Here is a 13,967-nt window from a genome sequence, read left to right as displayed (position 1 = left end):
CCAGCTAAGTAGCAGCAATTTGATTTATGACACCGCTTATTCAATTGGGCAGTGGCATTTTCGGGGTTCCTAGAGATTTGGGGGGGGGGGTGAAGAAAGGACTTGTTATATTTCAAAAATGTTTTTTAAAAAATTAGAGAAAAATTGCAGAAACCCACGGGAGCATCTAACGGAAGGAGGCTTTCTTTTCAAGGGGGGGGGGTCTTTTTAGCGCAGACCAGAATCAACAACAAAGGTTCTTTATTATGCGCAGACATCTGGCACTTTCTCATTAAATAAAAAAGGTGCTTTTTCATTTAATTAATCAAAGAAGTGCCTGCATTTATGCAGCACTTCTCCCCTTCTCCCCCCACCCCGCCCATGCACAAGATTCCCCAAGCACTTTTTAAATTATAGGCAAGAGATGAAAGGACATTTTTTTTTGGCGGCCATCTATAAGAGGAGGAACCTGCCACAGCTGAAGAGGCGTAAAGCCTCACTCCCCCATTAGCGGCTCCTGCTCCGGGGTGAGCACGGGATTCTGAACAGGTTAATGCCTGAAGTCGCACATCTTGGTCTTTGTTTTGATGCTGCTGGTAAAGAGATGTTAGAGCCACTGGTTAGAGCCCCCTCCACTGCTGCCACCACCACCCAACACCACCCAACACCAAGCCTGGTCCGAAAGTCCCAACACTTATTAACCTTTTGGGGGAAAGGAAGACCACCATTTTCCTGTCCCAATGCCAAAGAGATGGATCTGGTGCTTATTCAGCACCCTCCTCGATGCAGGGTCTTGACAAGCCCCGCCCCCTCCGGATCAATGTCCTCCTTTGTCCCAAAGTTAAATTCCATCTCTGTTTCTTGGAGCAGCTCCTGTCAGGGTGAGAAAAATGGGATTCTGGAAAGCCATTCATTATCCATCAGAAGTGACAGCCCGCTCGGAAGCATCTCCCCGGCTGGGTTAACTGCAAGCCGACAATCCTCAGTTTGATTAAGTGGCTGCCAGACTGCTCTTACTTTGGCGGGTCAGAGTGCAACCAAGTAGGGACAGGAAGGCAACAACGAGAGAATCTCATCTGCTCTAGCAGATAAACAGCTTAATTTGCTTTGAAGGCCTCGGCCGCATAACACTTCCACGGCCAGGCTGAAGGGGGTCTGGGCTGCGTGCTTTTTTAAAGAAAAAGAAGAGTTGGTTCTTATATGCCACTTTTCCCTACCCGAAGGAGGCTCAAAGAGGCTTCCAGTCACCTTTCCTTTCCTCTCCCCACAACAGACACCCTGTGGGGTGGGTGAGGCTGAGAGAGCCCTGATATTCCTGCTCGGTCAGAACAGCTTTATCAGAGCCGTGGCGAGCCCAAGGTCACCCAGCTGGCTGCATGTGGGGGAGCGCAGAATCGAACCCGGCATGCCAGATTAGAAGTCCGCACACCTAACCACTACACCAAACTGGCTAAAAGTGGAGATTTCGATTTCCCAGCTGCTGAAAGAAAGCTGAGAAACTCTCCTTCCTCACCGAATACTTGACTCCGCACGGGGCAGCAGATTGTGCCCGAGAGAGGGGGAAATCCATCCCTCTCAACCCTGCTGGAGATTTGCTCCAGAGGTGGAATGCATGGTCGTTGACCCCGATAAACCTGTGTCAGATTTTCACGCCCAGCAATTACAGCTTCAGTCAAGAGGGGCAAAGTACAACCAGAGTTAACCGGTGGTTGTGGCTTTTCTGGGCTGTGTAGCCGTGGTCAAGTAGTTTTACACCCTGACGTTCCACCGGTAATTGTGGCTGCTGTCTTTAGAGGCAGGACCGACAAAAGCTTGACTCTGGGTAACCTTTCGTGTGCATGCAAGCTTTAGGTGTTATTTTGCATGCACACAAAAGCTTATACCCAGATTTAAGCTTTGTTGGTTTACGGTGCTACTGGACTAAATCTTCATTGCGTTGCTTCAGACAAACCCAATTACCCACCTGAATCTAACTAGAACTGTTTATTTGATTCCTTCCACTAATAGGTGTCTCTCAATTCAGCTTCACACCACAAGAGGGCAGTAGAGAGATGCAAAGGGGGGAAATACGTCTCTGCCTATTCCTACTTTCACCAAAAACCATGTTTACCTCCTAAGTAGGCATGATTCACTGCTTCTATTTGCTGAAAGGGCGAGTGATCACTTTTACTTTGCTTCCCTTGCACAGTGTAGTGGTTAAGAGCAGTGGCCTCTGATCTGGAGAGCAGGGCTTGTACTCCTCCATGTGCAAGTGGGTGACCTTGGACTAGTCACAAGGCTGTCCTTGCAGAGCAGTTCACTCAGAGCTCTCTCTGCCCCACCTAACTCACGAGGCATCTGTTGGGGGGAGAGGAAGGGAAAGGTGTCTGCAAGCCACTTTGAAACGCTTTCAGGAAGGGAAAAGCAGGGCATAACCACCAACGCTTCTTCTAATCTTGAAACTTGTTTTGCACCTAGAACCACCCCTCATTCCAAATAAGGACCAGCAAACAGCCCAGCGGCATACAGTGAACTGGATGTGAAAGGTGGGCAGTGAAAAAACTGATCCATTTGAAATGAGGTGCTGAAGGACAGCTTTGCAGATGTCCCAGACTGCCGAAAGCAGAAATAAGTGGGCTCCAGATGAAATCAAGCCTCAATTCTCCCTAGAAGCTAAAATCACCAAACGGAAGCTTATAGTCCTTCAAGGGGTGTGCACTCAGGTTTACATGAACTAAAAGTGTACCTGAAAAAAACCTCTTCAGTATTCTTTGGGTACATTTTGGCTTCCCAAAAGTATCAAGGTTTTTTCAGCAAAACCGGGAGGAAACCGTGAAAAAATCCCAGACATATTTGAGAATTACCAGCAAACCCAAGCTGACAGCAGAGCCCCAACCAAGCCAGAAGAGAATTGAATCCTGGGAGGGGGCCCCTTGCCAGCTCTACCCCTCCACCCTGTCAGGCATGAAGAAGGCAGGAAGAAGGCCCTCTTCTGCCTGTTAGGTTTGCTCCCCTACTCATTAAATAAGACAACAAAAGTTCAGTTTTTGAAGGAGTGTATTATAGAATTGTGCACCATCCAAGAGGAGGGAAAAAATCACTTACAGGTCTCCTTAAAAAATCCTCTTATCTGCTCATTGCAGCAGTGACTAGGAGGCCGGAGCCCCTGGCCCAGGTGGCTCCCCATCAAAACTTCACATCCATATGGCTGCTTCAGGAGAGAAGGCATACATCAAGAACAGCTTGAGTCCACAGGGGGACTCTCGGAAGAAAGGAGAGGGTTCCACCGAGAACATTAAAGCACTCTGCAGCCAGAGAGCTCGCCGGCTAGCTTGGAGCCTGCAGAAGGCTCTGTCCAGATCACCGGGTGGCCGTTTGCAAGCCTAAGGGTGGGCATACTGCCAGGGGAGAGAACACATCTTCATAAGGCTGGCAGCTGCAAATTGGGCACACCTGGAGTCACCGAACAGCCCCGGTTCCTTTGGCTGCCTGTCCCTTCGTGCTCGGCTTTGGCACACGGCTGAAAAAAACCCAGCACTTTCCAACTAGTGAATGCCACCAGCAGTCCAGTGTCCTTTCAGGGAAACTTCTCTCCCCACGTCCACAACCGTCCAAGACCAAGTCTGCCCACGGGCGACGGAATTGGATCTCTGCTCCACCGAGAAGCAGCCAGTTCAAAGCCCAGAGATGGCAGCAAGCAGAGGTGGTTTGCTACACCTAGGTTGTAGGCTTACCAACTCCAGCTTGGAGAATTTCTTCAGATTGGGCGACTGAAGAGCTTGAAGCCTGGCGAAGGGGTACGGTGCCATCCAGTCCGCCTTCTGAAGCCGCCGTTTCCTCCAGGGAAGCTGATCTCCGTAGAGCAGTTGCAGTTCTGGCAGAACCCCCGGCTCCAGGTGGAGGTGGCCACCCTGCGTGATTGGCATTCCCTTTAAAGAACAAATGTTTTAAGGGAGTAGAGCAGAGGCAAGTGGGTGCGAGTCCATGAATGGAGCGGTCTGGTGCGGCAAGACGGCTGGGCAGGACGGAAGAGCGATTCGGCTACACGAAATAAAATCAGACTCCTTCCCAGCGTCTGAACATAGCCCGCCATGGACCCCTTTCTGCTTCAGGAATCCCCAGCACTCTTCAGCAAATGCAGCCTTCCGAGGGATCCCAATAAATAAGTCGTATTTACATTGAAAGGTTTGATTCACGGGCACAGGACACGCCCCTGCTGCCCCCTCTCCCCCGGCCCCAGAACGCCACATGGCGTTTGACCATCCAGTGGGGGAGAGATCATCCGTCATAACCGTGTCCAGAAGGTACATGATCCATGGAACAATATATCAGCAAATATATTTTAACATGGGGCTCGGAGGCCCAGGGCCACTGTTCAATGCCTGGCTCCGAACCGGAATAATTCCCACTGCTTTCGGCTCATTTTCTAACCGCAGGGAGGTGAGAACGGGCACTTAAAGGGACGTCGGAAACTGTGGCAGGAGGATCGAAGGCCAAAAAGTCCAAGTAAGCCGTTGGCATGCTGCTTTCCTGCTCGTGGCATCTTCAGCCTCGCAAACTGTCTCACGTTTCTGGCCACTTTCATACAGGCAGGAGCTCCGGGGGATACTCGCCATAGCAGTACTTGGCAACAGGGTCCCGGTAGGTGTTTTCATGCTGCACACTCTGCGGGGGGGAGAGAGAGAGAGAGAGAGAAAGGACATCTGTGACTGGCACAATTAGATTCCGCCTTTTCCAAGTGAGTGACCAATGAGGACTGCTGGAAGTGAGAAACAGCCTGAGTGAAGCTGGGGCAAAGATCAGCTTTAAGCTACCTGACAATTTGTAACTAAGATTCCGGAACAGGGAAACAGTTCAGAAGAAGAAGAAGAGTTGGTTCTTATATGCCGCTTTTCTCTACCTGAAAGGGTCTCAAAGTGGCTTATAGCTGCCTTCACTTTCCTCTCCCCACAACAGACACCCAGTGAGGGAGGTGAGGCTGAGAGAGCCCTGATATTCCTGCTCAGTCAGAACAGTTTTATCAGTGCTGTGACAAGGTTAAGGTCACCCAGCTGGCTGCGTGTGGGGGAGGAGCAGGGAATCAAACCCGGCTTGCCAGATTCGAAGTCCGCACTCTTAACCACTACACCAAGCCTGCTTGACTCCATGGCTTCAGCCCTGAGCAGGGCAAAAAAGCCCATGAGGGAGGGGGAACGGGCCACTTGGTTTCCTGCAAGCCACTGGCCAGTTCGCCTGCCCTATGTTACTTAAGACCCTGCAGCCAGCATTCACAACTGGATTGGGCTTGTCCGCATGGGAAAATCTACTTGTTCTTGAGAGCTGTAGTACAATGATAGCACCATGTCTGCTGATTGGAGTCCAGGAAATTGTCTGAAGTCCTAAGGTATTCTGGAAGTCTGAAGCAGACAGGTTGATCCCGCTGCTTCAAGCACGCCGAAGACTTCTTGCCACCCACCCCCAACCCCCCACCCCGACTTCTTACCTGCGAAGAGGTCCGGCACTTGGCCAAGCACAATTCAAAGTGATCTTCCACGGCCATGAACAGGTTCCGGAAGGCCACGGCGGCTCGGTTCAGGAAACGTTCCAAGAGGCGTTGCTGCAGGGAGAAAGAAGGAAGGAGACCCTTGTAAGACGGCAGGAAAGAGATGACGAACTCAGCTCGACTGAAGTCCCCAGGAGTGCCTTTGAGGCCAACGACGGTTTTGGGGTAGAAGCTTTTGATTGTCAACGCTCCCTTCATTAGGTATCGGGGCTACTGTCCCCGCCCAGCCTGAAACTCACCATGTGACCCTGGGCCTACTCAGCCTACCTCGCAGGGTTGTATTATATCTGAAAATATAATGGAGGAAGGGTGAGAATCGCACCCTGAATTCCTTGCAGCAAGGATGGAGGAGGAAAATGTATCAAATAAATAATAGATAAAAAGTACGTTCTGATCCAAACTGGGTTTTCTACGCGGCTTTAGTTGCCTTTTAAAAACTCGGGGGAAATCGGTTCATCACATCAAGGTTGGTTCACGGGGAAAGATGACTGTCATCCACACATGGTTCGGGAGAACCTGGCAAAATGTTGAGCACAGTTTAAACCTGCCTGCAGTTTCATGTGGCTCCCAAAAGCTTACGGCCTGAAAATCTGCTTCTCCTGCTCTTGAATTTATCTGTTCTACCACAGACCAACACGGCAACCCGCTCCAACCAATTAGCACCCCAAACTGGAAGGAATTTCAAACTGGAGGTTAAGCAAAACATTCCGAACCTTCTCAGAACAGAAAAGAGGCCTAGAACGGGAAAACGCAAGGGTCAAGGGACTGAGTCACAATTGGACGTTCAGCGCTTGATGGTTTTGGCATCAAGTGGCTACAGATAAGACTTCCGTCTCACACAAGGTCCCTTCAAGCAGAAAATGGTTCCAACCTGGGAGCCCTCCATATATATATATATATGAGTAAGCCACTGAGTAATAAAAACAAGACAATGAAAGATAAATGGGGGAGGAGCCGTAACCCGGAGGCAGCGTTGTCCAGGGTTCAGTCCCCGGCACGGATTTCAAATATCCTTTTTCCACCGAGCGCGTGGGGCGTCCTCCATTTCTGGAAAGTTAATCCATCATTTCGCTTTCAATCAATTAATGAAATCTCCGTCATTTGCATACGAATGAAACAACTGCTTTTGCAACGGAGGCGGTTTTTTGCTCCTTGGAGATAAGGCGCAAAAGAGATTTCAGCGTGTTAGGAGAAATGGCCACTTTCTTTGCCACGCAGACTGTGTGGCCTCTGACTGGGTGGTGGGAGCTCCAACTAGGCGTCCTGAAGATCCCAGCCTCAACCCCAGAACTTCACAAGAACTCCAATAACTAGGATGGGGAAGACCTGGGGTTTTGGGTGGCCACTGCTGACTTGGATACTGTCAAGTCAATAGATCCACAGCAGTGATAAATATTATAAGCAGAATTATAAGCAGAATGCACCCACTGTGCATAATCTGGTAAATGCTGGTTTTCAAACTGTTCTTCATCAGCAAGAGTCTAAAAATTACAAACATAGAGAACTTTTATTTATTTATTTATTTGATTTCTATACCGCCCTTCCATATGGCTCAGGGCGGTTTACATACAACATGGGGGATACATGGAAAGACATTTTGGAGCCATTTGAGGTCTATGAAGAACTCTAGTTTTGAATTTGGGAATTATTAGTATTGGGGGGAGGGTTTACTGGTGTTTTAGGAAGGTGTATAACTTTTTGAATGTACAGATTCAAGTGGGTAGCCGTGTTGGTCTGAGGTTGCACAACAAAATCACAATCCAGTGACAACATTAAGACCAACAAAGATTTATTCAAGGTGTGAGCTTTCGAGTGCAAGGAAGTTTGAGGAAGAGTGCGTGCATTCGAAAGCTCACGCCTTGAATAAATCTTTGTCGGTCTTAAAGGTGCTTTTTGAAAGTGTGTTTGCTGTTCTTAGACTACTGCATTTGCTGGTGGCTTGTCTGATATTGTACCAGCATATTCAAACAGATGCCACTGTTTTGAAACACACGTTCATACAAAAAATCAAAGCAAATATAGAGTTTGTAACACAGTATTCGGAAGTAGGCTTGTGCACCAGGGGCCCGAACTGGCCCGATTTGGCTTCAGTGCCCATTAAAGCTCTCCCCTGACCCCCCTCCGAATTTCACAACGAGTGGACCATGGAGTCCACTGCCAGGGGTTCCGAAAGAGGGTGCCCCCATCCACTCCATTCTATCCAATGAGACAGACTCTCCACTGGATCAGCAGCCCTGCAAGAGTCCACGCAACTCTCACCGAGGCCTTTGAGCCAGGGGCTCTGCTCCTTCCCTGCCCCCCCTGCCCTCGATCAGACCAGGAAGCAGCGTTGTGGCGCCAGAGTCTCCTACCTTGTTAGGCTGCAAGCAGCAGGACACGCACGCCTCGTACACGCTGCAGCAGCCAATGGGCAGGCACGAGTCACAGCTGTACAGCTTTGTGCTGGGGGCGTTGACGCTGCAGCAGCCGTTCACCAGCACGTGTCTCCTTTCACAGATGTAGCCTGCAAAGGGAAAAGGGTTAAGACTGGGGGTCAGAGCCACCCCTGCATGGAGCACTAGAACTAAAGGGCAAAGCACATGTCACTAGGCCACCGGGCAGAATTCAGGCTGGGGCTTCCCTAACCCGACTCTGAGGTTTGCACAGCTCAGTGTGACCCCAGTCAAAGTGCCTGATTTGGTTCTGTGCCACAGCATTTGAGCAGGAACGTCCTACGTGTGCATGCTGGCTTTAAACTGGATCCTGGCTTGCTTGGGAATGTCAGCTCCCTCACCACCGTGCCTGGCTGGGCCAAGCTCAGAGCTGGGGTGCGAGTCTAGGGGATCATCCAGTTAAACTAAGGAATAACAACCTTCTTCTGGATTGGGCCAAACAAAGTCCTTCCTGCATGAGCAACACATTCGCTCCCCCTCCTCCCTGGCAAATTAATGCATTTGACACTCTGCGTATTCTTCTGGTCACCCGGTCTCAAAATGGATCTCCTACAGGAGAAACTGGAGCAAGTGAAGGGCTACTAAAATGCTGCCAGGACCGAGGATATAAAACACCTCCTAATCCCTGACTGGTTATTGCTATTCAGTGAACTTGTCTTCGTTTTTACTTTCCTGTGTTCCGGAGCGGAGCCCCAGCACAAATGGAACCCTGCAAGGGCAAGCTGAGCATGCATGACCCTCACTGTTTACCCTTACGTCTGTTAAGCCTGAAGCAAACCCTGAGTACAACAGGAAAGGCATGCTCAGGCGCCAGCCCCAGAGATATCAGCCACGAAGACGGATAGCCCACGTGGCCTCCTGTGGCTACCTCCAAAAAGAGAGTTACCCAGGTCATCCGTAATGAGAAGCTTCCCTTGGACGGAATTCCGGCACTGGTTGCTCGGCTGGCTGCTGTTGACGGCATGGAACTGCACTTTCCACGCAGGGGGGTGCTCTTCGCTCTGCACCTGGAGGAGATTCCGATCTCGGACCGCTCTCTCTTCCTGAAACAGAACAGTGGAGGGCGGTAATAAGATCCCTGCTCTCCTGAGGGACGTCAGCTTCCAACAGGAGAAAGCACAAAAGACCCATCCCTACGTTGTCATATGGAATATATGGATGAGAGACTGAATTAAGAGACTGGAAGCCCCTGATTTGCATTTCCTGTAAGCAAGGCCACTCCCTGTTAGCCTCAGGCTCAGTCGTGAGGATAATCCTACTGGTCTACCTTACAGGGTTACTGTAGGGATTTGAACGAGCCAATATATCTGAAGCACTTTGAACATGCAAAAGCATGATAAAAATGTTAAGGGAGAGTGGTTTAGAAGGCTCTGGCAAAGAAGCAAGGCATAATTTTTATGGGTGAATGATAAAGAGTCATAGAGTTGGAAAGGGACCCCCAGGGTCATTTAGTCCAACCCCCTGCACAGTGCAGGACACTCACAACTGCCCACCCACGGTGACCCCAATTTCATGCCCAAGTGATCCACCAATATATGTGGAAATATATGTCAAAAAAGGGGAAGGAGTTGATCTTAACACACAATCACAGCCACCTATTCATCAAGGGGAATTCTGAGTACACATGCATCTAAAGGGGAGCAATGCGCATCTGTTACACCTCAACATAATGTTGCATTTTAGGACTAGCCACACAAAGGTGCAGAAGATCACCCACATGGGGGAGGGAACGACCATGTGAACTAGCTTATAGAGGCTACTGGGTTTCAGCAATTTGCCTGGTTGAGGAACAGCACCCTCCCTTCTGAAAAATTAGCCTTTCCTTGCAACTTAGCAAGGAGAGCCCCAAGAGAGAGTCACAGGTATTTTGCAGCTTGCAAAAGGCTGTGAGAGCTTTTAGAAGAAAGATTCTCTTGCGATTTTTAAGAGAAAACCGTGAGAGCAAGCATCATGCTCAAGCAGAAGGCAAGCGTGGATAAATTATAAGAATGGGTGGCCAGAAAGGATGCCAACCCATGGGAACTGGGGTTCTTTGAAGCTCCAGATCCTCTTCAAATGTTGAGAGATGCCTTGTAAACTTGACTCCTGGGAATTGCTCAAAGAGACAAAAGGGTATGGCAGAGACCAAGAGATGGGTACGTTAAAATGATCCATTAAAACTTGGTGCCCAAATTCAGTATTAAGTAAAACTTAGTTGCGTGATTTCTAAATTATGCCTATTCGACCTATGTGCATAATAGCTCTTATTCTGCCTAATTGAGTCATTGTTATTGGGATTTTTTCCTGGTACTTTACCTGCCCATGAGGAAAATTATATTCCTAACCACTGGTAAAGTCATCCAGCTGTCTGATCATAAACCTCACCCCAGGAGTCGAAGTACCCCTAAGACGAATTTCTTTTAAGGACAAAAAGCTCTTTGTTAATACCATCTTACACATGCTTACTGGAATCCAAAGTGATTTGTTCCCCATTAAATGTGCACAGAGGCTGCCGCTATGATTTCCATCTGGATTTCCATCCACACACTGAGTGATCGTTACCAAATGCCTCTGTGTCAGGGGCTGCTGACTTGCCTGGTGTTGTGTATCATTCAGAGGCCTCCTTGCCTCAAATCCCCAAATGGCCCCTTATGCTCTTCCCCACCCCCAATACCACACAAAGCAGACATAATGAAAAAAATTAGGATAACTCCACCCATGTAGACCATGCAGGAAGGGTGATATAGAAGGGTGCAAAATGTCATAGTCTAAATCAGGGGTAGTCAAACTGCGGCCCTCCAGATGTCCATGGACTACAATTCCCAGGAGCCCCCTGCCAGCGAATGCTGGCAGGGGGCTCCTGGGAATTGTAGTCCATGGACATCTGGAGGGCAGCAGTTTGACTATCCCTGGTCTAAATTGCCTTGGATTGGTGTTACTGGATTTAATGTTGCTTCATTATAAACTGCCTTGAGAGTCTTTTCCTGAAATGCAGGATATAAACCCACCAAGAGCCAGCTTGGTGTAGTGGTTAGGAGTGCGCACTTCTAATCTGGTGAGCTGGGTTTGATTCTGTGCTCTCCTGCAGGCATCCAGCTGGGTGACCTTGGGCTTGCCACAGCACTGATAAAGCTGTTCGGACCGAGCAGGAATCTCAGGGCTCTCTCAGCCTCACCCACCTCACAGGGTGTCTGTTGTGGGGAGAGGAAAGGGAAGGTGACTGGAAGCTGCTTTGAGCCTCCTTCAGGTAGAGAAAAGTGGCATATTAAGAACCAACTCTTCTTCTTCAGTAATAGCAGGGCTCTCTCAGCCTCACCTCCCTCACAAGGTGTCTGTTGTGGGGAGAAGAAAGGGAAGGTGAATGTAAGCTGCTTTGAGACTCCTTCAGGAAGAGAAAAGCGGCACATAAGAACCAACTCTTCTTCTTCAAATAATTAATGCTTGCAGGACCATAGATCAGCCATCCTTGCTAGGGAATGCTGCTATACCTCTAGGAAAAGCTACCAAAAATGAACCAAGAATCAATTACTTTCTCTTAATCCAGGGGTAGTCAAAGTGCGGCCCTCCAGATGTCCATGGACTACAATTCCCAGGAGCCCCCTGCCAGCATTCGCTGGCAGGGGGCTCCTGGGAATTGTAGTCCATGGACATCTGGAGGGCCGCAGTTTGACTACCCCTGTCTTAATCAATGCCTCAGTAGAAAAGAGCAAAAGTCCAGCGGCACCTTAAAGACAAACAAAATTTGTGCCAGGGTACAAGCCTGCATATGTCACTGTTCACTTCTTCAGATACAGCTACAATGTGAGTCCATCTGTGTTCACAGCTTGGAGAATGGAATAATTTCAGGTGTTGGAATGACAAAAGCAGGCAAATTACAGCATCAGGCCTGACTGGGAAGGTGTGACCTTTTCAACCACATGATTGTGTGCATTTTAGCAACCATGAATTGCTAGCGTCAGAAAGGTATGTGTTGCATGAAAAGCTATTTGTAAGTTACATGACTTCAATAAAGAACAAGATCCCTTTCTAAGCATCCTGCCTGACACCCACACTGCAGTGAATAAAGAGGGAGCATTTCCAAGGGAATTATCTAAACCGGTGTTTCTTAACCTTCCTAATGCCACAACCCTTTAATACAGTTCCTCACGTTTTGGTGACTCCCAACCATAAAATGATGCAAGGGATCTTTCTTAAACCGAAACTGGCCAATGGCATGAAGATCCATGGTTCATGATTGTATATAAATTGCTTTTTCCGAGGTTTCTCAGTTCATCTCTGCCTCTTGTCCCACCATGTCAATCTCCAGACAGACAAACGCTCTAGCTCAGTCTACCCCACAAGGCTGTTGTGTGGAGGGCAAGCTGCTTGCCCCGCTGCGACCCCTGTGAAAGGGTCGTTCGACCCCCAAAGTGGTCCTGACCCCCAGGTTGAGAACCACTGCTCTAAAAGCCAAGGGGGTGGGCCCTGCATGGATGCAAACCACCACACAAGGCCAGCTACAAGGTACTTGGGCAGATTGTGTGGGCAGGGAAACCTAGGTTTGCAGGGGGGGAAACTATCTGTTAAAAACAAGGGGTGCCCCCCTAAAGTGTTAAGGGATGTCTGTGTATGCAAGGGGTCAGCATTTATTATATCAGCTCACGGTGGTCTCCAAAACTGAGGTAGAGGAGGAGATAAAAGATAAAAGGGGCAGTGTGTATACGTTGAAGATACAGAGAGCTCAACAAGGCTGTTAACGAACAATAAGATGTTTTGGAAGACATTAATTTATAGGACCGCCATAGGCAGGGAGCAGGTTTGCCAGCTCTGGGTTGGGAAAGACCTGGAGAATTTGGGAGTGGAGCCAGGTTGGGCAGGATTTGGGCCAGGAAGGGACCTCAGTGGAGTTTAATGCAGTGGAGTCCCCCCTCCAAAGCAACCATTTTCTCCAGGGGAACTCATCTGTCGCCTGGAGAGGAGGCTCCCTCGGTCTCACCTGGGGGCTACAACAGAGCAGAAATCACTGGGCCAGAGAGCCCTGTATGATTCACTCGAAATCAGAAAGCAAAATAACTCTTGATTTCTTATTCTAGGTGTCACCCTAGGTGGTCCATATAAAGACCGGGTAAGCCATCATTTCTCCAAGCTCTTGCTTCCTCAGCAGACTCACAGAACTGCACAGGACGACATTGGGGGGGGGAGAGATTGTGGCTTATCCAGAGGCCCATGAACTACAATTCCCATGAGCCAGTACCCAGGCCTCTGGAGAGCCACAGTTTGGCCACCTCTGGCATAGGGCAGTGAGGCGATGTCTAGCCAGGGATGGCCAAGCTGTGGATCTCCAGAGGCCCATGGACTACATTTCCCATGAGCCATGCTAGCAGGGGCTCATGGCAGTTGCAGTCCCCAGGACTCTGGAGAGCTACAATTTGGTCACCTCTGGCATCGCCTAGCCCAGGGGTGGACAAACTGTGGCTCTCCAGAGGCCCATGGACTACATTTCCCATGAGCCTTGCCGGCAGGGGCTCATGGCCATTGTAGTCCATGGGCTTCTGGAGAACCCCAGCTTGGCCACCCCTAAGTGCCCAAATAAAGGCACCCCGCCATTAACAAGCCTCCTACACTGATTCTCTGCAGTTTCAACACCGTCTTCCCAGCTCAGAAAAAACATCTCCCCCTATAGTTCAGGATGCCGCGCACTGTGCAGCACCCCCCTCCCCCCTGCCCCCCCCCAGCCCCACTGACCTGCTTGAAGGTGCTGCTGAGGAAGTAGATGAGGGAGAGGCCGAAGACCACCCCCAGCACCCAGCGTTTGCGCAGCAGCCTCCGCCACACCAGCGCCAGCAGCTGCACCATGGGTGGCGGCCGGGCCCCCGCGCGCCGCCCCGGGACGCGCAGCAGGCCTCGCTAGCCCTCCCCATCCCCGGCCGGGATCATGCCAGAGGGGCGCGCGCGAGGCAGCCCATCCCGCCCGGCCAGGATCGCTCGCCAATGCACAACCGCCGGGCCTCTTGCAAGCCTTGCACGCCCTTGCTCCGCCGGCCTTCGGGCTCTTCTCTCCGCGCCCCACCCAGGCC

General features: G+C 50.0%; 1 protein-coding gene across 1 annotated transcript; it reads right to left on the bottom strand.

Annotated features, from left to right (window-relative positions):
• Positions 1 to 2,997: 2,997 nt before the first annotated feature.
• On the bottom strand, positions 2,998 to 13,942 carry SPRING1 (SREBF pathway regulator in golgi 1). Its single transcript, XM_077307500.1, has 5 exons — positions 13,636 to 13,942; positions 8,819 to 8,975; positions 7,852 to 8,003; positions 5,441 to 5,554; positions 2,998 to 4,623 (listed from the first exon to the last, which is right to left on the bottom strand). The coding sequence occupies exons 1-5, from the start codon at positions 13,744 to 13,746 to the stop codon at positions 4,540 to 4,542; spliced, it is 618 nt and encodes a 205-aa protein (XP_077163615.1). The 5' UTR covers positions 13,747 to 13,942; the 3' UTR covers positions 2,998 to 4,539.
• Between the last annotated feature and the right edge of the window lie 25 nt (positions 13,943 to 13,967).

This window comes from Paroedura picta, chromosome 13 (genome assembly GCF_049243985.1).
Source record: "Paroedura picta isolate Pp20150507F chromosome 13, Ppicta_v3.0, whole genome shotgun sequence".
In the NCBI taxonomy this organism is placed as follows: Eukaryota; Metazoa; Chordata; class Lepidosauria; order Squamata; family Gekkonidae; genus Paroedura; species Paroedura picta.
The sequence above is the reverse complement of the archived record's forward strand: the minus strand, read 5'-3'. Positions and strand labels throughout refer to the sequence as shown.

Excerpts from the sequence above, each read along its gene's own strand:
- SPRING1 (XM_077307500.1), bottom strand. The coding sequence starts at position 13,746 with ATGGTGCAGCTGCTGGCGCTGGTGTGGCGGAGGCTGCTGCGCAAACGC. Across the intron at positions 8,004-8,818 it reads TCTCATTACGGATGACCTGG|GCTACATCTGTGAAAGGAGA; the intron begins GTAACTCTCTTT and ends TTCCCTTTGCAG. Across the intron at positions 4,624-5,440 it reads AGTGCCGGACCTCTTCGCAG|AGTGTGCAGCATGAAAACAC; the intron begins GTAAGAAGTCGG and ends TCCCCCCCGCAG.